Source organism: Lemur catta, chromosome 11 (genome assembly GCF_020740605.2).
Source record: "Lemur catta isolate mLemCat1 chromosome 11, mLemCat1.pri, whole genome shotgun sequence".
Classification (NCBI taxonomy): domain Eukaryota; kingdom Metazoa; phylum Chordata; class Mammalia; order Primates; family Lemuridae; genus Lemur; species Lemur catta.
This window is the reverse complement of record NC_059138.1, coordinates 57,726,991-57,754,233: the sequence shown is the minus strand read 5'-3', so window position 1 is coordinate 57,754,233 and position 27,243 is coordinate 57,726,991. Positions and strand designations below refer to the sequence as shown.

The window sequence follows — 27,243 nt, the reverse complement described above, 5'->3', positions numbered from 1 at the left end:
TCTTGTTTGGATCGTTTGAACAAGGTATAGCACCAGCTGCATCACAAATTAAATTGCTATCCTGAAACTACAACCGTAGTGATTCCTCACCATAACTGTCCCACTGCTAGACGTACGGTGCTGGGTCCACCACCAATCCTGCCAGTCCAACATGGTCCTGGGAAAACTCCCTCAAAATACAGCATGTCTTTGGGAAAATGTACCATTAGAGCTTAGATATATCAGATGGAGCAGCTGGTACTGACAGCCTGTTAGAGGAATTAAGTCCTGGAAATTCTCTCATGAAACAGCAAATTTGGATGTTTGTGTGTCTTCTGAGGCTCAGTTAAAGACTACTTCTTAATCAACAGTCTTTCCTGGAAAGGGAAAGGCATTCCACAGCAGATAAGCTTCACCTGCTGAGGCAGCATGCCCAGGGAAACTGGGCCCCTACTGGGGTAGCTATAAGACAGGCAACGGAACATCTGGCTAAGGCTATATATGCTACCAAAAAATGGAGGAGATCGTAGAAAGAGCAACACCAGGGGCCATTTTGGTTGTGGTTAAAATTTGTCTCTGAAATGCTCCAAAGTGGCAGGCCACAAAGGTAGAGATAAATAAGATGCATAAAAAGGTTTTGAGGGCCAGCATTAGAAATTCTACATGTTCTCAAAGATGCCAGTGCACCCAACTCACAACCTTTAAATGGCTATTTGGTAACAAAAAGAGCAATATCAATTTCAAATCACGAAACAACAGAAAAGAGCAAAGGTCTCTGTATATGTGTTAAGAATACAGAGGTGTTTTAAAATGAAGAGCACAGAACATAGTTTGGAAAACCAGGCTTTGTTGGAACAAATTCTTCCAACAAATTCTGAGAGAAGAATTTATTGTGAAATTCCTGAAGAAGCAGAAACTTCACAGGAGGTCAAAGGCATCCCTGAAGTTTTTCTGTTTAACAGTGAGGCTAATTCAGGAGGTGAGAGGAAAGCAACACTGGCAGCTTTCAAGGAAGTAAAGTTGGGGTTGACAGAGCCAGTTATGACTTAGAAGCCAAGGTTCAAAGCCCTGACACAGTAAGATGGAAGCATCAGAAAAGCATTCATGTCCCCAGCACTCCACCTTATCCCAGTCAAAGCATACCCAGAAAAACCATCAGGAGACCAGGTATAGTGGCTTAAGCCTATAATCCCAGGCTGAGGCAGGAGAATTGTTAAGGCCAGGAGTTCAAGACCAGCCTGGGCAACATAACAAGACCCCATCTCTACAAAAAATAATAAAAAAAAATTAGCTGGATGCAGTGGCTCATGCCTATAATCCCAGCACTTTGGGAGGCCAAGGCCAGAGGATCCCTTGAGCCCAAGAGTTCCAGCCTGGGCCACAGAGTGAGACCCTGTTTCCATAAAAACAAAAACCAAATAAAACCATCAGCCCTGGTGGAAGTTTTAAGCCCCACTATTTTACCTCTGGTGTAAGGGATCTGGTCTGAAAGAAAACAATTCTGACCAACTCCAAGCTCCTACTCCTGTCCCAAACCATATGAGACAGATTCAGAAAAACACACAGGCCTGCCAGAACTTGGCTGTGGAAAGGATGGAAAATTCTATGGTAAAGTTTATCCATGAGAAAAATTCTATTCTGGTCTCCCAGAGATGAGGGTCAAGAAATGGAAGAGAGCCAGAGAGGTAAAGAGACCAGATCCTAAAGAGAAGGGCCAATGAGGCAGAGACCTCCCCAACCGTACCTCTTCTAAATGTGAAGAGGTCAGAGGCATGGCTGAGAGGTAGCCCTGGCTCTGAGAGGGGAGGAAGCAAGAGAGAGGGCATAAGCGGAAAATTCAGGATCACTTTTAAATCTAAAGGAACCACCCCTCACTTCTCAAGGCATACAGAGCATTTACTGATGCTGGCGGACCCCAGTCTGACCTGGTCAAGATAAAGGAAGTGGCCGGGCAGCAGTGGCTCACACCTATAATCCTAGCACTTTGGGAAGCTGGGGCAGGAGGATTGCTTGAGGTCAGGAGCTTGAGACTAGCCTGAGCAATACAATGAGACTCATCTTTACGAAAAATAGAAAACTGAGCCAGGCATGGTGGTGTGTGCCTGTAGTCCCAGCTACTCCATAGGCTGAGGCAGGAGGATCACTTGAACCCAGGAGTATGAGGTTGCAGTGAGCTATGATCATGTCACTGCCCTCATCCCCAGACAACAAAGGGAGACCCTGTCTCCAAGGAAAAAGAAAAAAGATAAAGGAAGTAACAGGCAGGAAACCAGTATCTGGAAAAGGCGACCCTGAGAACTATCCCAGGGAGCGAACACTGTATGAGTTAATGCAAACCTTCTTAGACAAGGAACTGGAACTCCTTTTGTGGGAGGAGGTCCAAAGTAGAAGATGAGTACATGAGGGGACACTGGGTTTTGGCTAGTCTGCACCACACTCTGGAGAGGGAAAGTCTGGGAAGAACATACAAAGACTGCTAATCTCTTCCTCAGGGAAAAGATTTGATATGACGTAGAGGAAATTTTATTTCTCAGAATTCCCCTTGGGAAGAGCACTATATTTGACTGAAAGAAATATTTTTTAAAGCCACTAAAATCTTTAAAATTAGCAGGTATTAATTTCATAATAGAAAATAGTCTTAACAAACATTTAGGAAACACTATTTAACATATTATATTTGGATTTAAAAATCTACTTCATTCATATCCTACATATCCATAAAATAAATAAATAAAAGTCTACTTCATTCAGCAAATATTTATTGGATACCTAATTTAATTTCAGGCACTAATGTAAGAAATAAGGTTAGTACTGTTTATAAGACAGAACTTGAATTCACCAAGGATTTTTCAAGATTTTGGTTTTCTATAGTTAAAAAGTTTCACTAGTTTATCAGATGGAACAAAGGGAGTGATTTCACAAATTCAACTTTGAGTACACAGCCAAACCAACATGTAAGAAAAGTCTGACTTGATGACAATATTCCAAGTAATTGATGAACTTTATCTTTATAGATTTCCCCTTTTAAAAAAAATTATACAGATAAATTAAATCTGAAATTATAATACTTTAAAGATCATTCATATAACTATCAAGTAATTTTTTAAAGAAAAAATGATTCATCCAATTATGATTTTGTTTCTTTAAAAGACTCACCAATAAGGACGAATCCATCTGCTTCTGTCTCTGGTACTGAGGGCTTTTTAGATTCCGGAGGCTTTCTGAAGAAGTGAAACATTGTTCCCACCGATGATGATATCTGAAATGGAAACACTACATAATATCAAATTCAGATGAAACTGAAAAACTCTTACCCTTTTTAGTAAAAAGCCAAACATCAAGAATTCTATTGCAAGACTTAAAACCATGAGCCTTTTCCAGGTGTCAGATGACAAAGCTAGAAATTAAGGTACATGAACTTTCATTTTAAAATCCTATATTCCTAGAAGTCCACAATGCAACTTCTCCCAGTTTCTGAAGATTTGGGAAAAAACCCAAGAAATCACTACACGTAAAGCTAAAATCAACACTTAAACCAGAATCTGGAAGGATCTCGCTAACCATAAAAAAAGGCACTGCTTTGGGGAAAAGACACCATAACTACCTTAAGTGTTATAAAACTAAGGCTACCTGAAAAAAGAATGGAAAGCACTTCGAACATCCTCTACTGTTAGTTACTTGATTCAGACACTCAAGGACTGTTCTCATGGTAAAATAGCAGCCAGTTTAAATTCCCATCAGTGCAGATCTTTTGTATTGGTGAGATTATTGTACACTGCCCCCACCCCCACACACAAACACACACCCCTCTCTTCCTACTACTCCCATCTTTCTATATGCAAGCAGGGCAACAATTTCTAGAAAATGTCAAGGAAGAAAGTTGAAGGGCACTTGCAAGAACATACGACATTCTGAAGATAGTCCCTTATAAGCCAAAAAATATAAGAGAAAGCAAAGAAAGAAGGATCTTGATGGCAGCAAGTGCTCCAAGTTTTAGTTTTCATACATTTTACCCACAACGAAAATTAAGCAGGGAAGGGAGATAAGGAATTAATCTAAGCAAAAGCCTTCTAAAAACTGAGAATTATAGGAGATTTATGCAGGCTGCCCTGACCTGAGATGTAGATCCAAGAAAGATATTAACTCCACCATAAGTGGATGGTAAAAGGAACATATTTGTTGACAGAAAATATAACTGGCAAATTTCGCTTTTAAAAGGAATAAAAATAGAGAAGAGAAACACAAGCCATGTGAAAAAGAAAATATTCTAGTAAAGCAAAAAGGAAGAGACTCTGAAATCCTCAAAGAAAAAGCTTTGCCTATAGCACGGAGAGAACTGATATACAGTGAACACAAATGAGAACCAGGAAACCAGGGCTGTTCACTGGCTCTGCTTTATGGTGACATAACAGGACAGGTTTCTCCAACCTCCTTGGAGTTAGGTGTGGCCATGTGATTTGCTTTATTCACTGTGTCACATGCCATTAAAGTGCTACAAAAAGTTTTGTGGACACAAAGGAGAGGCCCTTTAAAAAGCAGCTCTTCTTCTAACATATAAATAACACCCTTTTAGTAGAAGGGCTCAAATTTCCAATACCTTTTCATGTCTGGCCACAAAACAGAAATGGAACAAACATAGATATCACAAAAATAGTCCTGATAAGTCATTCTCAACCCCCCAAAGTTTAGATATGTTGTTACAAAAACTAAACCAAACTCATGTGTAGTCCAAGAAAAGAATCTCTTTTTAATCCAAATATTTTGTACAGAATTTATAATTTAAGTAATTAAGTAAAGCATTTTCATGACCTAAAACATCAAATGTAAACAATATGCTCACTGCAGCAGGTTGTTAGATAGAAGGCCTTACTGGCAAAGCATAACATTACAGTCTGTCACTTCAGAACGTCAGAATACTACAATATCCCAAATATATTAGAGAAGGAGGGATAATTTAGGTTCTAAGAGTCAAGAGACTTCTAGATATGAAAGAAACAGGTCAGAAATAAGGCAAGGGAAGCAGACACTGTAGAAAAGAACTGAGAATGGCAGCGAAGACTAGTTTACTACAATATCCATAGGATACAGCTCTGAAATTGTCACAAAGGCACCAATGACCCTCGTACCTACCACTCCACCAACCTGACCAGCACTCTAAGTCTTCCCTAAACTATAGTCCACCTCAAGATGTTTTTCTGTGGGAACATGGTTCCAATTTTACAATACAAGTCTTGGGATTCCCTTGTATCTAATTCCCTTGTATCTAATTCCCTTGTGACTAATACTGCTGCTGACATTAATGATTCATTGCACTAGGCACCTAAAGTTAGTCTAACAATATATCTTTAGAGTATTCTCTCCATGCATGAAAAGAATATGTGCTAAGATAGTAAAATCTGCAATCAGATTATCTTTATCCCATGATATTCTTTTCACATCACTCAAAAACACATACTGGTATGAAAATTTACCCTGGGGGAGAGGGGCTGGGAAATAACATTCTAAGATCTCCCCTCTATCAGAGGAGCAGCCAGATTTAGTAACCCTGCCTGAGATCGGAAAGAAGGGCAGTGACTACAAATGCCAGTAACATTTGCTGAGTTCCTACAATGTGTCAGGCACTATGACAAAATGGTTTATATAGTAGTCCCCCATCATCCAAGGGGGTATTTCCAAAACCCTCAGTGGATTCCTGAAATCAAGGATAGTACAAAGCCCTATACACACTGTGTGTTTTCCTATACATCAGGTCCATGAAAAATACCATTTCATTCAACATCTTTTCTTTATAATGTTGATAGAGCAAAAAAAAAAAATCAATTCCTGGTTGGGGCCACTGTAGGTGTGGAATTTGCATGTCCTTCCCATGTCTGCTTGGGTTTACTCCAGGTACTCCAGTTTCCTCCCACATCCCAAACATGTGCACATCATGCGAACTGGAGTATCTACATGGTCCAAGTGTGAGTGAGTACTGGTATGTGTGTGAGCGGATCCCTGAGATGGGATGACGTCCTGGCCAGGGCGGATTCCCACCCTGCACCCTGAGGTGCCAGAAGAGGCTCCATCCACCTGCCACCCTAAACAGGAATAACTGGGTAAATAATGATCTTACTTGTTTTTATTAATCTTTCTTAAATGTATGTAGAGTTTACATTCATTTCAATGTTTATTATTATAAGTGTTTTGGTCTTTATTTAGAAATTTGGTGATGTTTTTGTGACCAGAAATATGCTATAGGAACTTAACTCTTGTTTCTACCAATTAGCTTATGGTAAAATTGGTTTCATTTTATGTCATTTTGCTTAAAGTTGCAGATTCCAAGAACCTAACCATGACGTTGAGTGAGGGCTTATTGTACATACATACCTATGATAAAGTTTAATTTATAAATTAGGCACAGCAAGAAACTAACAGTAACTAATAATAAAATAAGTATTATAATTTATTACAATTATAACAATATACAGTAATAAAAGTTATGTGAATATGGTACCTCCTTCTCTCTCTCTCTCTCTCTCTCTCAAAATATCTTACAGTATTGTACTGACCTATTTCTGGAGCTCATGGGTAATTGAAACCATAGAAATCAAAACCACAGATTAGTGGTGACTACTGTATATGCTATCTACTATAATCCTTACAAAAACTCCACCAGTTATACACAATTATTCACATTGTGTAAGTGAAAGAATTGAAGCAAAAGTAGGTTAAGTATTGGCCCAAGTTTCTGTGGCTAGGAAAGAATAGAGCTTAATTTTAAACCAAATCCTGTCAACAGCAAAACTGAATGTTTTTTATCAATAAACCATCAGAGACAAGGAGCCCTTAACACTTAAGACATTTGTGTTGGACTTTTGTTAATATTTAATATTAGTTAAATACATTTGATTATTTCTGTCTTTGTCAATCTCTACTTTTTTTCTGAGCCTTGCTCAGTTCTATGTCCTGAAGACATTTACTAATTCCACAACATGTTTGAAGACCTTCACTCACTTTATATTTATATTTTACAAACATTTATTAAGTACTCAGGCCAGATACCCATCTAGCACTGCACTCATATGACTTATATTTAGGGAGAACAAACTGCAACCTAAGAGTAATTTAACAGCACCATCCTCAAAGTGGAGGAGCCCCATAATAGTGCTGCTGTCCCAAGCCTAGTACATGGTAAACCCCAAACACTTGTTTCTGATGTTACATGGCCCTGACAGCTAGACTTCTTTTGCCTGGAGTTCCCACGCAGACTCTAGTCCCATTTCCTTCTTTATAAACTTCAGTAATTTTTAAATTGTCTACCATGAGCAAATATGGTATTTATAAATGAGAAAAATGCCAAAACTTATTTTTAAAAATCCATTGTTAACTAGAAGCAATTTGCCTGGCTGAGCTAGGACCCAACCAAGAATGCATCTTAATACTCAAACACGGGGATCTGGAGCTACCTCGATACAAATGGAGGATAAAGAATTCACCTGTCCAAGCCACAGGCTAGGAGAAAATACCTTCCAATCACATATTTGATAAAAAATGTGTATTTATAATAGAATGTATAAAGAACTCTTAACACTCAATGATGAGAAAAAAGCTCAGTAAAAACTAGGCAAAAGATATGAACAGCCCTTCACCATGGAAGATATACAGATGGCAAATAAACACATGCAAAGATGCTCAACATCATTAGTCAATAAGGAAAAGCAAATTAAAATATCAATGAGATACCATTATATACCTATTAGAATATCTGCAATTAAAAAGACTTGCCCATGCCAAGTGCTGGTGAAGATGTGGAGCAACTGTAACTCTTGTACATTGGTGGTAGAACTGCAATATAGTACAACCACTCTGGACAACAGTTTGGCAGCTTCTTAAAAACATAAATATACACCTACCATATGACTTAGCCCTTCTACTTCCAGGTATTTACCTAAGAAAAATGAAAGCACATGTCCATACCTGTACACAAATATCATTAGCAGCTTTTTCTGTAATAACTAAAAACTGGAAACAACCCAAACATCCAACAAACAGTAAAGGGATACATAATACTGTGCCACATCCATAATACTATTCAGCAATAAAGAGGAATGAAGTACTGGTAAATGCTATAACAGGCAAGAATCTCAAAAAATTAAGCTGAGTGAAGGAAGCCAGACAGAGTTCACACTGTATGAGTCCATTTATATAAACTTCTCAAAAATGCAAACTAATGTATAGTGACAGAAAGCAGATCAGCGGTTTCCTGGGGAGGAGGGAGGTACAGGGGAGGAGGAAAGAAACAGGGATTACAAAGGAACATGAAGAAACTCTTAAAAGTGATGAATATGTTCATTATCTTCACTGCGATGATGGTTTCAAGCAGTGTAAACATACATCAAAACTCATCAAATTGTACACTTTCAATATGTGTAATTTATTGATAATACCTCAATAGAACTCCTTAAAAATTCATTATTATCATATAAAAGTTTTAGTTCACAGTTATATAAAAAATTGTCTCAAATCTGTTAAACCACTTGTTACAGATACAGTCTTTACATAAAAAACAAAATGCTTCTTTTCTCTATGCAGTCGCACAAAACTGAAAAATAAAAGGGCAGCACATTCACTTTTAATGGTATACATGGACCACAGACAAAAGGGCTTGCCTGACTGCTGGGCAGGGCAGATCCTAATACTCCAAAGTGGGAAAGGGGAGAGCAATATATATTTATTTTTTCCTATTACTCCAAGGCCTCCCTCTTAAGTAATATTACCCATGACAAAAGGATTAAGGCAACATGGTTTTCTCAATTTGATTATCTCCTTTCAATTTCAACAGACTACTAGTTAATATAAATATATCAAATAGACTGGAATTCCAGTGTTATTGATAAAAAGCAGCCACTTTCTATAAAGAGAATTATACATCTACATATATAATATATATATATATCCTTCACACTCATTTTTTTCTTCACATTTGTGCCCAAATCCAATAAATATGCAAATTTCATACTGCTGAAAAATTAAAATCCTGAACAATGTTTAATCTTCCCCCTCTTCCGTATGGTGAAATGCATGACTATGCAAATACAGTAAAAATTTAGATAACAAGTTTACTAATTTCTCCTGAGAGATACCAAATAGTATAAGAAGGTAGCCCACGCTTTTGGTAGCTTTAATCTTGACAGATAAGAATACATTACCTAAAACAACACTAAACAGTATAAAATATCCCAGAAAGATCAAAGAGAATTAGAAGAACCCTGGTAGGCTTCACAGAATAGGTATCCTTGAGTTTAACTTCATTTGATGGATAGGGTGAAGATACAAACAAGAGAAAGAAGGCCTTTCCCATAAGAAGGATCAACATGAACAATGAACATAGTGGGTTTACAGGAAGGCAAAGGGATTAACCTCACTAGAGGCAAGGAACCATGTACATAAGCAACAGAAATCAAGAATGCAAAAGCAGGGTAGAGATGGAAAAGTCAGGAAAATGTCAGCATATTCAGAGTGGCAAACCAGGATTTGTTGAATATTACCCTGCAGTCTGGATCTTGAGCAAAGTAGGGTCTGAGAGAGATTAAATGTAAAATAACATGCTGGAGAGATTGACTGGGGAAAGCATGGGGTCTAAAAGAAAGTTGTAATGAAAAGAGATTGGAGGCCGGGCGTGGTGGCTCACGCCTGTAATCCTAGCCCTCTGGGAGGCCGAGGCGGGTGGATCACTGAGGTCAGGAGTTCAAGACCAGCCTGAGCGAGATCCCGTCTCTACTAAAAATAGAAATAAAAATTATCTGGCCAACTAAAAATATATGTAGAAAAAATTAGCCGGGCATGGTGGCGCATGCCTGTAGTCCCAGCTCCTCGGGAGGCTGAGGCAGTAGGATCGCTTAAGCCCAGGAGTTTGAGGTTGCTGTGAGCTAGGCTGATGCCACGGCACTCACTCTAGCCCGGGCAACAAAGTGAGACTCTGTCTCAAAAAAAAAAAAAAGAAAAGAAAAGAGATTGGATGAAGATGAGAGAAGTTTGAATGAAGAAAGAAAGGATGTACAGAAATGATATGGAATAGGGCCTGATGACTCTCCCCACTACAAAACACAGATGGAAAAGGACTAGTAAAAGATGACTGAACTTTCAAATCTGAGGAACCAAAGAAAACGATATTATGAAAAAGAAAAGGAAAATAGGAAAGGGAAGGTTATTTTAAGAGAATAAAAAAATAAATTCCATTTTAATCTCATTTTTCAAAACAAACTGGAAATCCAACTATTATATAAACATCTAGTTTTTAAAAAATAGCAATAAATTTAAAATTTTTAAAAATACTATGCAGACTGAACAAATCCTCTATAAACTTGACTTGGTCTTCAGGTGGCAACAGTTTTAGATCTACAATAGGAATTAATAGCCTAAATCTAATCAGTATAAGGAAAAATTGTGTTGAAGACTTTGGAATTTAGTGGATATATTGGCTAGCTCACCCACCCAAGTTATCTCCACCTTTGCTTGTTTTGACTGGGCTATTTTATAACTCTGTAGAAACAGAAGATAACTTGTAGAAAACTGATAGTCACGCAAATAAATCCTGCCCATAAAAACGTTTCTGGTAGAATGAAATAACTATTGCCCTAGACATAATAACGAATTTTGCATACATTTATACATTCCTTATTTGACTACAAATGTGTGATGATGCTTTGAGTTCTCTTTCAAACCAGTTGTAATATCTTACCTGTTCCCTCCTTAATTAACAAGTTCAGTAAAGTCTTTGACAGATTTTATATTCATATGAGAGGTATGATTTTATCATTTTAAAACTTATCCTTTAGCATCAATTAGACTATTAATTAGGGTTACCCAAAGACTCTCCCCCATTTCTCCATCCTACTGAGGTTTTTTATTTCTTTAGGTTTTTGATATTGTTGTAATGGAGGAAAGGTACAGATAGATGTCTGAGAAGATAAGCCAGGACAGACATAAACTAATGTTGCAGATGAGCTCCACAGAACAGTTTGGAAACCCGTCAATTAAATTGAAGCATTAACATAAACTTTATTTCCATATCTCTGACTTATGCTGTAAAAAGAAAGGAAACGAAACAAAAACAAACAAAAAATTGAACCTTGGATCTAGCCATTTTTCAAACTGCAGGTACCAAAACTTGAGTGGGAGTAAATGCAATTCATTGGGCTAAGACCAGATTTTTTTTTTAACAGAATGAAACGGGAAAAAAAAAAAGAAAAGGAAGGGGAAAGAGATGAGGAGGCAAAAAGATTATCTGAGAGCACCATATATGGTTAAGTAACGTTTTATGAACTTTTGCTTTTAGGTGCATATGCTGGGTCATGATATGAAATCTGTCTCTTAGTTTGGGTTGCAGGCAAAAAACAAAAACAAAAAGGTTTTTCAAAGCCACTGATCATATTGGGGCATTCACACACCTCTTCAAAAATTCTTAAAATACTGTGCATCCCCCTGCATTTTTTAAGTTGGCATCTAAAACTTTCCATTGAAAATTATAAAGAACATAGTTTCTAGCATTATAAATATTTTTATGTTGAAACAAAACTATTATATCACTTTTAAAAATTTATCCAGTGAAATCTAAATACTAACATTTTAACACTCACCATCAACAATTTTACAAATACACGAAGAAGGGCTTTTCCACAGAAGGAAACTTAACATTGTTCCTTTTTCTCCTTCAACTCATATTTCCACTCTACTTCCACTGGTTTAGACAAGATCAGAGATGCCCTCAGAACACACTATTGCAGCTTTGACAATGGTATATACAGATGAATACAAAGTGGTGGTGGCAACCTCCTAGAGCCAAAAAGGCTGGGGACCGCTGCCTTAAAGTATCTACTAGAGAATTATCAGGGAAGTTTTTGTTTCAGTTTGTTGATGGATTTGAGAATTTTTGTGTTTTGTTTTCTTTTTAATTAACTGCCCTATTGTTTTCAGAATCAAGAAAGGCAGGCTGGCAGTGATAAGAAAGGATTGCTTTTTTCCCTCTACTGCCCCTTATTCATAATCTGAAAAACAAAACAGAATAATAAAGACTCCCCTGATCCTACAAATTTAGGAAGGAAAAAAAATCTCCCATTAGACCAAGGTTTCTCAATCTCTTCACTCTTAGAACTTGGGGCCAGATAATTCTTTGTTGTGAGGGTCTGCCCTGAGCGTTGTAAGATGTTTAGTAGGATCCCTGGCCTCAACCCATTAAATGCCCTCATCTCCCCCTGCTGTGACAACCAAAAATGTCTCCAGACATTGCCAAACAACTCCTAGGGGACAAAACTGCCCCAGGTTGAAAGTCAAGGCATTAGAGGAAAGAGATTCCTTTTTCCACACGAACCCCTCAGCAGTACTCTCTAGGTAAACAAATTCCTCCAGGCCCGGGAGTGTCAGACTTCACCTAAGGACTCTCAGAACACTGCCCTTTTCTTCCACATGAACAATGACAGAGAATAACAGAGATGTGTTGTAACCTGCTCCTCTGTGGATGGCTATGATCGCCTAGTGGTGCATTTCAGTCAGAAAACACCTTAATTTCAAGAGTTGTCTGTTTTATTTTTTAAGTCATCTCTTTTTATCTTGTACATGTGAAAACCATAGTTATTTTTTCTAAAGAAGGATGCTAAGTAGCATGGGGAGATACAGAAATTTAAAAGATAGTTACTGCCTTTTGAGAGCTTATAAATAAACTGTATTTCACACTTTATCACTTGAATCTCAACCACTAAAAAAGATAATTTATAGCCTCTAGTGTTATCCTATGCCTTCTAAATTAATGATACAATGATACATTTTCATATTTTAGAAAAGTTACAGACATTATTCTACATAACTTGCAGAAGCAAACCATTTTGGCTTTGGCTTAAATAACAGTGTGCCTACCAGCACAAGAAGAATTTCTACCTACTTCATTCAATGTTGTAACTCTGGAATGAAAAAACATTCTGAAAAAGACTCCAGACAACTTTTTTCATCTCTCCATATAAAACAAATATCTCTGGTGAGATAAACACCATTATCTAAATTATGTCTTAAGGGAGAATGAAGGCATCAGATGTGAGGTCACACCTCTTCACAACTCTCTATAGCTCTGGGAACTGAGGATGAATAAGGAAAAACACTACTCAGTGTGGATCTTTAAAATACTATTTGCTCACTTTAATATTTTTAACATACAACAGGAACCATCACATTCAACTTCCAAAAGGACTCACTCCCAAAACTACTCACTAAAAATCTACATCATTTGACTTTCGATACAGCCTAATTGCATCATCAAAAGTCTTTTACACCTTCCCCAAATAAGAAGAAACTTCTTTTAACATTCAATCATTTGTCTGTTTACTTTTTAATGCATTCAACCAACATTTTCTGAGGATTAATATTGGACAGGCACTGTGCTAGGCCCTAGAGAACAAAAACAGACAAGGCACTTTCTCCAAATTCAAGGAATTAACCAATCTACTTGCTGCCTCCTGTCCAACTTCTCTACCACCTCTCATAATGTCAATGGGCACAAAGCAGGGTGCTAAGTTCTGTATAAAATCAGCATCAGCCTGCAAGTGGCTAACATGTTGCTCATATTCTAGTCAAGAAGTACTGCTAGCTATCTAATCACTTGCTTTGGACTGCTGAGTAAAGGAGAGATCTAGCTGTTTTCCCTCCTAGTTTTTTAATAAAATGCACATAAAGAACCACAAGACAAAAATTAGCAACAGCTCTGTCAACCAAAAATAAGAGATGATATGCCAAAGTCTGAGTGAAATTTCCATGAACTGCATGATCAGTGAGGACTGCCCAAGAAGTACCATTGACAAAGAGTGCATTTCTGTACTTTACCACATTACATTGGAAATCCTATCCAAAAAATGAGTAATTGAGTAAGAGAGAAAACAAGCAAAGTAAAACAGCAGCATGAACCACAAAGAAGATATAGAAAGCATCTCATCCATCCCCACTGCCTGAGCTTATTTCTAAAATACAAGAGCTGATTGGGAGTGGTGGCTCATGCCTGTAAATCCCAGCACTTTGGGAGGCCAAGGCAAGAGGATCGCTTGAGCCCAGTAATTCAAGGCTGCAGTGAGCTGTGACTGCACCACTGCACTCCAGCCTGGGTGACAGAGCAAGACACTGTCTCTACAAATGAGTGAATGAATGAATGAATAAAATACAAAAGCTGTACCTATCAGAAAAATAGACTGCAGACATCCCGCTGCACGGAAATTCTTTCCAAAGCCTGGCAGGACTAGACTTCCTCCCTTCCTCGTAACCCTCCCCCACAAGATCTTCCACCTCCATTCAGAGACCACAGCTTTTGGTCTGGGGAGGCAACCAGGAAGAGTGAAGAGGCAATGGTTTGTAAGTGCCCAAGGAAGATTGTGTAAAACAGGGTCCAAGACAGGAAAAGCTCTGTGAGCAGAGTACAGGATGAAGGTAAACTTTCAAGTTCAAAGAACTGCAAACTGCTCCTAATTCTCCAACTCACTCAGAGACATTTTACAGTCGGAGCCTCAGAAGACCCAATTTCGACCCAGCCCCGGCAGACCCACAGGTGATATATGCTGTTAGCCATTGGGAATTGAGTGAACCAAGAAATATGTACATCCATCTGATTTCTAGGACCAGATATGGAAACAAGAAGCTGACAACAATAAAAAGTTAAATGAGGGAGACTAAAGTAAGCTTACCTACCCAATCTCTGCTTCAGTAAGAGACCATCAGAATGAGATCAACATAAGGAAAGGAAAATATGGACCCAAAGACTACGAGGAAGAATATCTCTAATGCTAATTTTCCACAAGAAACAGCTGGAAGTGTAGAAAACATCTTAGTGAACCTCATATAGATGTAAGAGGATGTGTTCTCCTACATCCAGGCTGCTGAGCAGAGCTGGGCAAAACATAACATTACTCAGATGCATTCAGGATCTCCAATCTCAGGCCCACAACACTTCCCTCCCTCTGGGGAAGCAGACTGGGAGTTTCTTTCCCCTTTCACTAGCTCCATGGACACCAAGATATCCCATAGACACTTAAGGACAATTTGGCCATCAGAATAGTAACAGTTATAACTTATGATTTATTAAGTACTTAGTGTAACAAGGCACTATGCTCAGTGCTTTACATACATGATCTTATTTAATGCTTACAACAATCCTATGAGGCTCTATTATCCCCCATATAAATACAGAAACTGCAGATCTGAAAGTTTGACTAATTTGTCCAAGTCACTTAACCTAAAAGTATCAGAATTTAACACAGGTCTGCCTGCTCCAAAGCCTATGTTCTTCATTCTGTGCTACACTACCTCAATGTCCAAGTCTGAATCATCTCCCCCAGCACACGTGTTCCTCCTCTATTCTCTATCTCAGGAAATAGCATGATGGCCCAACCAGCTGCTAGAGATAGAGCCATAAGTGTTACCCTGATTTCATCTTTTCCCTTGGACCTATGTGCACCAACCACTAAGTTCTGCAACTTCACGATGTCTCAAGAAATTTTGGCTTCTCTCTATTCCTACTGCCACTAATTGAACTCGAATCTCCAGTATGGATTACTGCAACACCCATGAGTACCCAATCCTCCCCAAGTTCCCTCTCAACTGTAGTTGTCTGAAAGAAGTACTGTCAAGTGACTCACTAATTAGATTACATTATCAGCAAATCAGATTCTCCCAAGAGCTGGTCACAAAAACTGGGATAACCATTTAGGTCTACGCAAACAATGAAGCAACAACTGTTTGGCTACAGAGAAGTGGTCTCATAAAGAGACAGAAGACAGCCAGGGCTCTGAAACCTTTTCTGTTAATGGTCCCAGTCCTTTATGAGGTCAATAAAACTTGGGTTACTCAGGTCAACACAGAATGGTTCTAATCCGTTTCCTTTTGATTTAAAGTTTAAGCTGGAAGGTGGAAACAACCCAAATGTCCCTCAACGGAAAAATGGATAGACAAAATGTATATACATACAATGGAGTATTTAGCCTTAAAAAGGAATGAAATTCTGATACATGCTACAACATGAATAAACCATGAAGGCATTATATTAAGTGAAATAAGTCAGACACAAAAGAACAAATATTGTATGATTTCACTTATATGAGATGCCTAGAGTAGTCAAATTTACAGAGACAGAAAGTAAAGGAGTAGTTACCAGAGGCTGGAGGAAAGAAGGAATCTGGAATTATTGTTTAATGGGTACAGAATTTGAGCTCTGGAAGCTGAAAATAGTTCTGGAAATGGATGGTGATGGATGCACAACAATGTGAATGGACCTAATGCCACTAAACTGTATATTCAAAAGTGGTTTAAATGATAAATTTTGTGTTATATATGTTTTACCACAATTAATAAATAAAATAAAAAAGTTTAAGGTGGTTTAAAGTGGTAATGTTACCTGCACCAAGGCACCTCGATTTCCTACTCAAGCCATTCTTCATTCTGAACCCAGAATGCTCCACCGAAAATATCAAACCGATCACTTCATTCCTCATCCAATGCTCGCCACTAGGATCACTAAGTCCAAACTCCTTGGCATGGCATATAAGAAAGGCATCCCAAGTTCTAGTCTTGATTTGTCTTTACCCTTAATGCTTGCCATTCCCCAACACTATACTATACTGAGGCTTTGGTTAATGTATAGTTGGATTTGTTATCCTCAGCAACTAGCAGAATCTCTACATTGGTTCTCTTAAAAGAGCATTTATGGTAGAAAAATCCAGGTGTATACCCCATGAGTAACCCCTCCATAACAAAATAGAAAGGCAAAACAATACCAGGGTAAGTTTTTCTGGTAATATAGAAAATGAGATATTCAGAGAAATCACTCCCATACAGTCCATCTAAAAATTTAATGTTCTTTGTTAATACATGGCTAAGCCAATAAGAGATAAAGAAATTCCATAGAAGCCAAAAAGACAAGGTTCTACAAATTCACAAGGGCATACACAAGTGCGAGAGCTAACATTTTCCCTGTAGCCACTGCTGATTATGAGGTGACCTTAAAATGTGGAACTAGATATTAAGCATAGAAGAACAGAAAGACAGAAGAAACCTGGGTCCCTCATATATTATGGCACTACCATACAAGTGCTGAGTTTCATACCTCTGGACTCCTCTGACATATGAGAATATGCCTTTGTATAAGATACTTTTATTTATGCAGCCAAACTCCATCTTAACTGAAACATCCTTTCTATTCAAAATACTGGAGGCTATAACCTGGGCAAGAAAAATAAATAAAATATGTAAAAATTGTTAAGAAACAAAACTGTAATTATTCACTTACGAATAGAAAATTCCAAAAAATCTTATAGAAAATTATTAGAAATAAGAGTTTAGCAGGATGGCATTCCTACATACTAGCAACAATCAGTTAAAATCTTTAGTTTAAAAAAAGATATCATTCATAATAGCAACAAAAACAAGACACCTAGGAATAAATGTAACCTAAAAGTGAAAACTTTTATGTAGAAATTCATGAAATTTTTTAGGAAGATTTTAAGAAGACCAAAAATAGCTCAAGGATAATAAGAATTGTCATTAAAATGTTATGCCTCCTGAAATAGATCCAAGGATTCAATAAAATTTTGATCAAAATTCCAACAGTTTTTCATGGAACTTGACAAGCCAAATTTTATAGGGAACAGCAAAGAGACAAGAATAACTAAGACATTCCTAAAGAACACAGTCCCAGCCAGGTGATGGCTCATGCCTGTAATCCCAGCAATTTGCGAGACTGAGGTAGGAGGATTGCTTTAGGCCAGGAGTTTGAGACTAACCTGGGCAACATAGTGAGACCCTATGTTAAAAATTAGCTGGGCCTGGTGGTGTCCACCTGAAGTCCTAGCTACTCAGGAGACTGAGGCAAAAGGATCACTTAAGCCCAGGAACTGGAGACTGCAGTGAGCTGTGACCTGGACACTTGCATTCCAGCCTGGGTGACAGAGCAAGACCTTGTTTCTGAAAAAATAAAAATTAAAAATTAAAATTAAAAAGAGAACTTGGCCCCAGACATCAAAAGTTATCACAACGCTACACTGTTGAAGAAACTAGATAGTGGTGCAGTGACAGAAAAATAGAACAATAGAACAGAATCAAGAGCCCAGGAACAAACTCCATACATACCTATAAACTTACATATGACAATGAATTGACAGTCAATGGCAAAAAGGTGATATGGTCAAAAAATGATGCTATGATGATTAAAATGAAAACCAAACAAAGAAATCAGATACCTATCTGACAGCATACATAAAAACTCAATTCTAGATGATGCAATATTAATCCTGAAAGGCAAAAGTATACAAATTTTAGAACAAAAAAATAGAATATCTTTAAGAGCTTGATGCAAGAAAGAATTCTTAAAAGAGATTTTTAAAAAATTGACTTTTTCAACTATATTCAACTTAGGGGGAAAATTTTTAAACTATATTAAAAGAGTTCTTTCTAATCAAAAAAAGAAGAGAAGCGCCAGGTGTGGTGGGTCATGACTGTAATCCTAGCACTCTGAAAGGCCCAGGTGGAAGGATCACTTGAGGTCAGGTGTTCCAGACCAGCCTGAGCAAGAGTGAGACCCTGTCTCTACAAAAAATAGAAAAATTAGCCAGGGCCAGGCGAGGTGGTTCACGCCTGTAATCCTAGCACTCTGGGAGGCCAAGGCGGGTGGATCGCTTGAGGTCAGGAATTCGAGACCAGCCTGAGCAAGAGCGAGACCCCGTTTCTACTAAAAAAAAATAGAAAGAAATTATCTGGCCAACTAAAAAAATATATATAGAAAAAATTAGCTGGGCATGGTGGCGTATGTCTGTAGTCCCAGCTACTGGGGAGGCTGAGGTAGCAGGATCACTTAAGCCCAGGAGTTTGAGGTTGCTGTGAACTAGACTGACGCCACGGCACTCACTCTAGCCCGGGCAACAGAGTGAGACTCTGTCTCAAAAAAAAAAAGAAAAAAGAAAAATTAGCCAGGTGTGGTGGTATGCACCTGTAGTCCCAGCTACTCAGGAGGCTGAGGCAGGAGGATCGCTTGAGCCCAGGAGTTTGAGGCTACAGTGAGCTATAATGATGCCACTGTAGTACTTTAGCCCAGTCAACAGAGATAGACCCTGTCTCAAAAAAAAAAAAAAAAAAGATAGAAAAGAACTGCAATAAAAATGAACTCCTACATTCATCAAGATATACCTGATTCCACTTATATAAAAATCAAAGATTGGCAAAACTAAAATTTAGAAATGCCTATATATATGATAAAGCTATACAGAAAAGCTTAGGAAGCTCAACACAAATTTCAAGATAGTGTTTATTTCTGGCTGGTAGGGAGGAGGACTTAATTGGGGAAGTACAAACTAGTAAAGTTTACTGATAACTGGTAAAGTTCCATTTCTTGAGCTGAATGAGAGGCCTGCATGGATTCATTTCTCATGAAACTATATGTATCCGCTATTAATATACATGCTCTTCTCTGTGAGTTATATATTTCATAATAAATTTTAATAACTCAAAATTATGCAAAAAGTTGTTTTAAATTATCTTCTTGGCCTGGCACAGTGGCTCACACCTGTAATCACAACATTTTGGAAGGCCAAAGCAGGAAAATCACTTGAAGCTACGAGTTTGAGGTTACAGTGAGCTGTGATCCAGCCACTGCACTCCAGCCTGGGTGACAGAGCAAGACCTTGCCTCTTAAAAAAAACAAAACAAAATTATCTTCTTGCTCATCTCCCTTTTTTTTCAAAAACGTGGTCTTTTAACTGTAATAAAACAATGACATTAGCATATGGTACTTTAAGAGCAACTCTTTTGTTTAAATTGCTATTACACTAAAGACATTTATGTGTATCCTACTATATAATCCACATCAACTTGGTTTCCAAAGCAATGCTAAAGTGCAAAAGACCTTAAGGCATAAATATAAAATAGACTTCATTGACTTGCATCAATACAACCACAACTTTTTTATACACCAACTGACACACAACCTGAATCTGTTTAATGAAATCCTTCCAATTAGTGTTAGAGACAGCAAAATTAAGACAAACATATTAAGTGTTAAGTAAACACTGAGTCACTCAGGCTAACATTTAATTACAGTATATCAGGTTTCAATCTTAAATTGCCACGTCTCAAAACGAAACTTTTTTGCTTAAGGCAACTACGGGACTAAATTGGAGGCTTCAGCTTGAACCATGACAACTTCTGTGGCTTGGGGCAAATTCACAGACTCAGTTCCCACAAAATGATAAAAATTAAATTTTTTTTTCTATTTCTGCAACATCGTTTGAAGATATTTTTACGTGCACTCGTCCTGGGCTACCCCTACCAAGGTCACCAGCTTTGGGCCACATGATGCGCCAGTGGCAGATTCAAGGATACCCCCAAATCTCCGCAGGTTATCTTTCAGGTCCCCAGATCGCCCCTCCAGAGTCCTGGGGTATGAAGAGCAATGGTGGACAGACTGCTAGAGGGTTAAGAAGATTGTGTTACCGTATGACCAAAAGTTAAAGTCAGCTGGAACGTTGCAAACAATTCTGTCTAACCCCTCATTTGGCGCTTGGGGAAAGTATGCCTCAGGAGAAAAAACACTAGCTCCAGGCCTAACTACTCAAGCTTGTCTCCTCTTGTCCTGCCCAGGGGTCCTTCCCATTCACCCATCCCTAATGCTTCCATTCTCTGCTAACACGGAGGGGTGAGAAGACCGGCACCTCTGCAGTGTGGCCAGGTTGTGAGGACTAAAAAGCGTCGTAGAGGTAATCGAGTCAAGCTCTCTCCTTACAGCTGGGGAAATTGAGGCTGTAAAGGGACGCGGCTTGGGAGGTAAATCGACCCTCTGCCACCGAGTGGCAAAAGCCTGAATAAAGTGATGCAGATAACTCACGACTCCCTCCCCATCTCCAGGAGGACGGATGTCAATCCCCTCCACCCCCGAACACCACATATCATTCAGCAAAAATCCCACGCCTCCCACGCAGAACCGGGCAGCGGGGAAGCAAGGTAATGGTGACAGCCGGTGCGAAGCACCGAGAACGCCGCGGCGGCATCTGGATCCGAACTCCCTACAAGCTCTTTTGCCAGTCCGCGGAGAGAAGGGGAAAAGGGGAAACACCAAGGCTGCGGCGCCTCCCGCGAGAAGAGGTACCTGAGGCTCGCGCCGCAGTCCCCCGTCGCACCCGCTCAGGAGCACGACACCCCACTTCCGGGGTCAAGTTGCCGCGGGGAAGCCTGAGACCGCCCGCGGGGAACCTCAGGTTCCGCCCTCATCAAAGCCCCGCCTCCATTGCCCGCTTGGCCTAAGACGGGGCAGCTTCCGGGACGCTGCGCGTCACTAAGCAGCCAATCCCCACTTCCGGATGCGCTCCTCCCTGTCTCTACCCCTTTCGGGGCCGCAGGGAGAACCTGTAGGTTCCCGCGCACTGGATTGGCGAGGCTGGAAGCGCTAGTCTTCGCTGATTGGTGCCGGGGAAATCTGCCCCATGGACGCCCGCGGGGCGCACACTTTCAGTCCTCCGTCTGTTTCCCGCCTGCCGGGGTTTGGGTGCCGCAGTCATGGTGGACATAATGGAGTTGCCCAAGTCGCGCATCAACGCCAGCATGCTAACTCAGTTCATCGACCAGCCCGTCTGCTTCGTAGGGAAGCTGGAAAAGGTGTGCGGGCTCTCTGCGCTGGGTGTCCCCGGTCCGTGGCCGGAGGGAGGGACCCGGGAACCGCCCAGGTGGCCGACTCAGCGTGGGTAACCGGGTGAGGGAAGACAGGAAGCCTCGGAGCATCACTGCGCTCCCATTTGCCTTATTTTGCAGAAGGATATTTTTTGCACTCTTTAGCTATTGCAGCCCCATTTTGGAGACTCCGTTATGGCGCCGAAACGAGGTGTTTTCAGATGTGCTACTTTCTAGATTCTGGTTTACCACACCCCCGTTCTTTGTTTACATAAAGGAAATTATGGATGTGACTCCCACAGCTGATTTCTTAGTTTAGCCAGACTTGACCGACCCCAGCTAAATTAATCTACTTGTTTCCTTCTCTTCTGCAGTTGTTCTGTTCCCGAACCTCGTTTTCTCGTTGAAGTTTCTTCTCCATAAAATATTGCTTGGTTGTCCACTTTAGACCCCATAGCAGCCTGTTATGTTACTCCACTGTTAAAGTGCAGCCCCCTCGTCCTTACAAGTTAGAAACAGGCCCAAAGTCTCAGAATCAGTGACCTGAAAAAGTGAGAGAAAGAAAACTACTATACAAAGGCTTATTTATTTAGTAGCATATTTCATCCACACATCCTCTTCGTGAAATGAGTGTTATTCGGATTTCATAGGTAGGGAAACTGAGTAGGAGTGATGGGTGGTTAACCAAAATGCTCTGGGACACAGCAAGGTGGCAGAGAAACAAGATCTGACTGCACTGCAGCTGCCCTCGGGGGTATAACCCAAATCTTCTGGCAACGAGTTCTTTTACTTCATCATGCCTAATTTTTAAAACGTACCCTCCGTGGGATATGTACTATCTAAATCATAATAGCCAGCAGATCTCACTTTTAGGTAGTGTGTGCTTCTTTTGTTCTTAGAATTAGGTTTGCCAGATGTAGCAAATAAAAACACAAGACCTACTTATACTAAAAAAAGTATTCGTTGTTTATCTGAAACTCAAAACCAGATGACCAGATCTGTTAACACAGGATTTTAATTTGAACCAAATAAACTATTCAAAAATCAGTCAGTTCGTGCTCAGCTAAATAAGTTAGGATCAATGTACTTATCTTTTGTCAAACTTTTTTTTAATGAGATTTTAAAGATTTTGTTTATGTGAGATTTTTTGAAATCATGTATTTCTTTTTTAGATTCATCCCACTGGAAAAATGTTTATTCTTTCAGATGGAGAAGGGAAAAATGGAACCATTGAATTGATGGAGCCCGTATGTTTATTGATTCTGTGCATATTATAGTTCATTCTTCATCCTGGGTTGATTTGTTGCTGATGTTTCTGATTTTTGTACTGGATGTGTAAAAGATCAAGTTGTACATTTCTAACCAGTGATTCTTTGGGCGCCATGATTTTTGAGTGTGTCCCTTAAATGCTGTATAACAATTCTCACTCCTTACGAAAGACCATAAAAATCACATAAGAAAAGTCTTCCATTTAAATAATTTTTTCCTTAAGAGTTTTAAATTTTTTATTTTATTTTCTATTTTTGTTAAAAATATATATAATTTCAGTTTTTACTTAATTTTTGCATTTTATGTTTAATATACCTAAAAACATTTTCATATTCTTTCATGAAGCTAAATTTTATGCTGTTTGGTTAATGTATACAAAACACACTTTTTGAAATACAGATTATAGAAGGTCTCTCTCAATATATTCTTTTAAACAAAACTATTTTTGGACTTGAAGCTGCACTAAAAGTAGCAGGACTGGTGAAGTGCTGACAGTTAACTACTCAAATTTTTTTTACAAGTGATTTTTCAATCTTTGCATTGGTAGATTTTAAAATTACTTTGTTACATGAAATGAAAGAATAGTGAACTGTATAATAGTTTTTCAAATTAATTATCAAATGCTATCATATTTGATAAAATGTGAGAACATCAAAATGATAATCTGTTCTGTGTCTTAGCTTGATGAAGAAATCTCTGGGATTGTGGAAGTAATTGGAAGAGTAACAGCCAAGGCAACAATCATGTGTGCATCTTATGTCCAGTTTAGAGAAGATAACCAGCCTTTTGGTAAATAAAATATTCTAGTATTTAGTGGTCTTTATGTAATCAGGAAAACACTTTTATTCTTAAATTGATACATGTTGGTCTTGAGTCTCAGTCCTGCCATATTTTTAATTTCTATATAATTTTCTGATCCCAAAGAAAAATGGGAGTACATTTAGGCCTGCTTCTAGGTAGTGCTTGTATATGTAAGAAACTCAGTAAAGATTAGTTAATATTTGTGAATAGAGAAAATTTTAAAATATGGCAAGTAAAAATAATATCGTTTTATTTTAATATATGATTTGAAGGCATAGTACAATGCATAGCATGTAAAACATGACCAGATGGAAACTGTGCCTGTGTAATACACATCAAAATGGATGGTTTCCTGTCTCCCATGTTTTTTTTTATTGCAGCCACAGTTAAATAAATATGATGATCCATATTTCAGTTTTCGAAATTGGATTGTGAAAATAAGTTGGCCTCTAAAAGAAAGGGAACAAAGAAATAGGAGGAAATCTTTTATATAATAATTGATGCTGCAATTTTCCACTGTAGATTAAGTGTTTGCTTAAATGTTTCTTTCAGATCTTGGACTTTACAATGAAGCTGTGAAAATTATCCATGAGTTCCCTCAGTTTTTTCCTTTAGGGGTTGTGCAATATGATTGATCTTGGTGAATTTTCTTATGATTGCAAATGAGCTACATTGAAGACTAAAGGGAGGCCCCTCTTATTTGAAGGAGAGATTTCTGTGATTCCTAGTATTTAATTTGCTCTTTTTAAAATTTTATTTACCTAATTTAGATATTACAATCCACAGTTTTTGATAGAACACCTAAATCCTCTTATAAAGAATTGCTTCTCCAAAATATGGTTGGATTAAATGCAACAACAAAGCAGTTCTCTGAATTTAGGTTTCTATCTTATTAATAAAAATTAAACTGGTACATGGTACGTACTGTTGGTCATTTCATTTTTATTCTTTTAGTCATGTATTCAAGCACAAACTTGGAATTTCATAGCATAGGCAAGACTTAGACCTACCAAATGAAACCATGAGCCAGCTCTGTTAAGGATTTATTCTCCGTCTCCCAAACTATATACCATTTAATTACTTCATTGATACTCTACTTAAAAAGTGAATTTGATGAATTAAAAGGACAAACAGAACCCTATGTCTTCTGTAATTTGTGAAGTATCTCTTTTTCTGGATTATAAAACTGAGCATTTGTTAATACTGTTGCCAAATAAGGAATACACGATCATTGAAAGAGTTGGTGGAATCATTTGAATTTTTTTTCTTCCTTTCAACTGTCATCCTCCTTGGTATGGAATTCCTGTCTACCACCAAGTAATGTTGGGAGTGAGCAGGGAGGATGTGGCAGGATAGGATGGTGTGGAATAACTGATGACCTGTGTGGCTAGTTAGGTTTTATGGCTTGACCTGTTCTCTATGGTGAAGAAATAAAATAATTCCAAATCCACTTAGATTGCGAACTATACCAAAAATATTTATTTTAAATTGATACAATCTTAAATTTCAACTTTTATCATCCCCAAATACTCTGTAGATTACTTAAAGGACATTGCCATAGCCTCTTATGGTAAAGCATTTTATCATATGAAGTGAAGACAATTACACAGTCATGTGCCACACAATCACTTCAGTCAACAACAGACTGCATGTATAACAGTGGTCCCATAAGATTATAAAGGAGCCGAGAAATTCCTGTTGCTTAGTGATGTAGCCATCATAGCACAACACATTACTCACGTTTGTGGTGATGCTGGTGTAAACAAACCTATGTTTTAATAGCACATGCAATTATGTATAGTATCTAATACTTGATCATGATAATAACCATGTTACTGGTTTATGTATTTACTACACTATACTTTTTGTTGTTACTTCAGAGTATACTCTTACTTATACAAAGAAAAGTTAGCTGTAAAATAGCCTCAGGCAGGCCCTTCAGGAGGTATTCCAGAAGAAGGCATTGTTATCACAGGAATGATGGCGCCATGTGTGTTATTGTTCCTGAAGACCTTCCAGTGGGACAAGATGTGGAGGTGGAAGATACTGATGTTGATGATTCTGACCCTGCGTAGGCCTAGGCTAATGTATATGTTTGTGTCTTAGTTTTTAACAAAAAAGTTAAAAAGTAAAAACAAAAAGTTTTGAAAATAAAAAGTAGAAAAAGCTCATAAAATAAGTATGTAAAGAAAATGTTTTTGTACAGCTGTACAGTGTTTTAAGATAAGCCTTATTACAAAAGAGTCAAAAAGTTAAAAAATTAAGTTTATAAAGTAAAAAGTTATAGTAAGTTTAATTTATTATTGAAAGAAAAATATGTTTATAAATTTAGTATAGTCTAAGTGTGCAGTGTTTATGAAGTCTACAGTAGCGCAGAGTGAAGTCCTAGGCTTTCACTGTACTCACCACTCACTCACTGATTCATGCAGAGCAACTTCCAGTCTGCAAGCTCTATTCACATAAGTGGCCTATACAGTTCTATTATTTTTTATCTTTTATACTGTATTTTTACTGTACCTTCTCTATGTTTACATATGTTTGGATACATAAATACTTACTGTTGTGTTACAATTGCCTACAGTATAGTAACATGCAGTACAGGTCTGTAGCCTAGGAGCAGTAGGCTATACCACATAGCCTAGGTGTTTAGTAGGTTATACCATCTGGGTTTGTGTAAGTATACTCTATGATATGTTCGCACAAAGACAAAATTACTTAATGATGCATTTCTCAGAATGTATCCCCAAAGTTAAGTGACACATGACTGTAGTTGAAAATGAGGAGGGACATCAGCCAATCTCAACAACACAGTGTTGTCTTGAATGCAAGAGAAGGAGTCAGTCCTCAATTCTGTGTTAAGCTCTTAAAAACTTGGTGCTATTAAACGTGGAAGGTGTCCTGCTTGAAACCTTTGCTTGAGCTACCATGTTTAGCAAATTGGACTGAATGGAGTACCTTATTTTCTGTCGAGTAAATTCTTCGTGCTAATGATTTGTGGTACTGTATTTGTAGCCCCAACATCATTTCTAGGCTGCTCGACATCTACACCTGTATGTCCCACCAGCACTTCAATCTGAATGAGTATAGTTTGAACAAGTATAGCTCCCTACCAAGTGTTACTGATTTTTTTGGTAATAATTGTGTTGAGATATAATTTGCATACATAATTCACTTAATTCAAGTGTGCTTAATTCAGTGGCTTTTATTGTACTCAGAGTTGTACAACCAACACCATAATCAATTTAAAAACATTTCATAACCCCAAAAGGAAACCTCGTACCACTTACCTATACTAGCCCAATCCCTTCACCATCACCACTCACTACCCCAGCCTCAAGCAACTGCTAATCTACTTTCTGTCTCTAGACTTTACTTGTTTCCATTCTAGGCCTTTCATAGAAGTGGAATCATATAGTATGTGGTCTTTTGTGATTGGCGGCTTTCACTTAGTATTTTCAGAGTACATCTATGTTGTAGCATGTATCAGTGCTTCATCCCTTTTTAAGGCTGAATAATACCACATTGTACAGATATACC

At 38.3% G+C, this 27,243-nt stretch overlaps 2 protein-coding genes across 4 annotated transcripts in view; one reads left to right on the top strand and one right to left on the bottom strand.

Moving 5' to 3' along the window:
- The window catches only part of UMAD1 (UBAP1-MVB12-associated (UMA) domain containing 1), a 204,954-nt gene extending 183,698 nt beyond the window's left edge, over positions 1 to 21,256 (bottom strand). The window contains exons 1-3 of one of the 3 annotated variants that reach the window (XM_045564864.1): positions 17,766 to 17,812; positions 17,090 to 17,205; positions 3,136 to 3,238 (exon numbers count right to left, since the gene is read on the bottom strand). In XM_045564864.1, the coding sequence (XP_045420820.1) occupies positions 3,136 to 3,217 (82 nt within the window). In that variant the 5' untranslated portion in view covers positions 3,218 to 3,238; positions 17,090 to 17,205; positions 17,766 to 17,812. Of the gene's footprint in view, positions 1 to 3,135; positions 3,239 to 17,089; positions 17,206 to 17,765; positions 17,813 to 21,118 lie in introns of those variants that run through there. The other 2 variants (XM_045564863.1, XM_045564865.1) reach the window with 2 other exon arrangements.
- A 27-nt stretch (positions 21,257 to 21,283) lies between these two features.
- RPA3 (replication protein A3) lies at positions 21,284 to 24,946 on the top strand. Its single transcript, XM_045564533.1, has 4 exons — positions 21,284 to 21,624; positions 22,809 to 22,883; positions 23,586 to 23,694; positions 24,259 to 24,946. Exons 1-4 carry the CDS (start codon positions 21,526 to 21,528, stop codon positions 24,339 to 24,341), a joined length of 366 nt encoding a protein of 121 aa, XP_045420489.1. The 5' UTR covers positions 21,284 to 21,525; the 3' UTR covers positions 24,342 to 24,946.
- Positions 24,947 to 27,243: the final 2,297 nt, after the last annotated feature.

What these genes read in the sequence shown, in the direction of transcription:
- RPA3 (XM_045564533.1), top strand. Translation starts at nt 21,526, where the DNA reads ATGGTGGACATAATGGAGTTGCCCAAGTCGCGCATCAACGCCAGCATG. An exon ending in TCGTAGGGAAGCTGGAAAAG is followed by an intron (nt 21,625 to 22,808) that starts GTGTGCGGGCTC and finishes TTTCTTTTTTAG; the next exon opens with ATTCATCCCACTGGAAAAAT. An exon ending in AGAAGATAACCAGCCTTTTG is followed by an intron (nt 23,695 to 24,258) that starts GTAAATAAAATA and finishes TGTTTCTTTCAG; the next exon opens with ATCTTGGACTTTACAATGAA.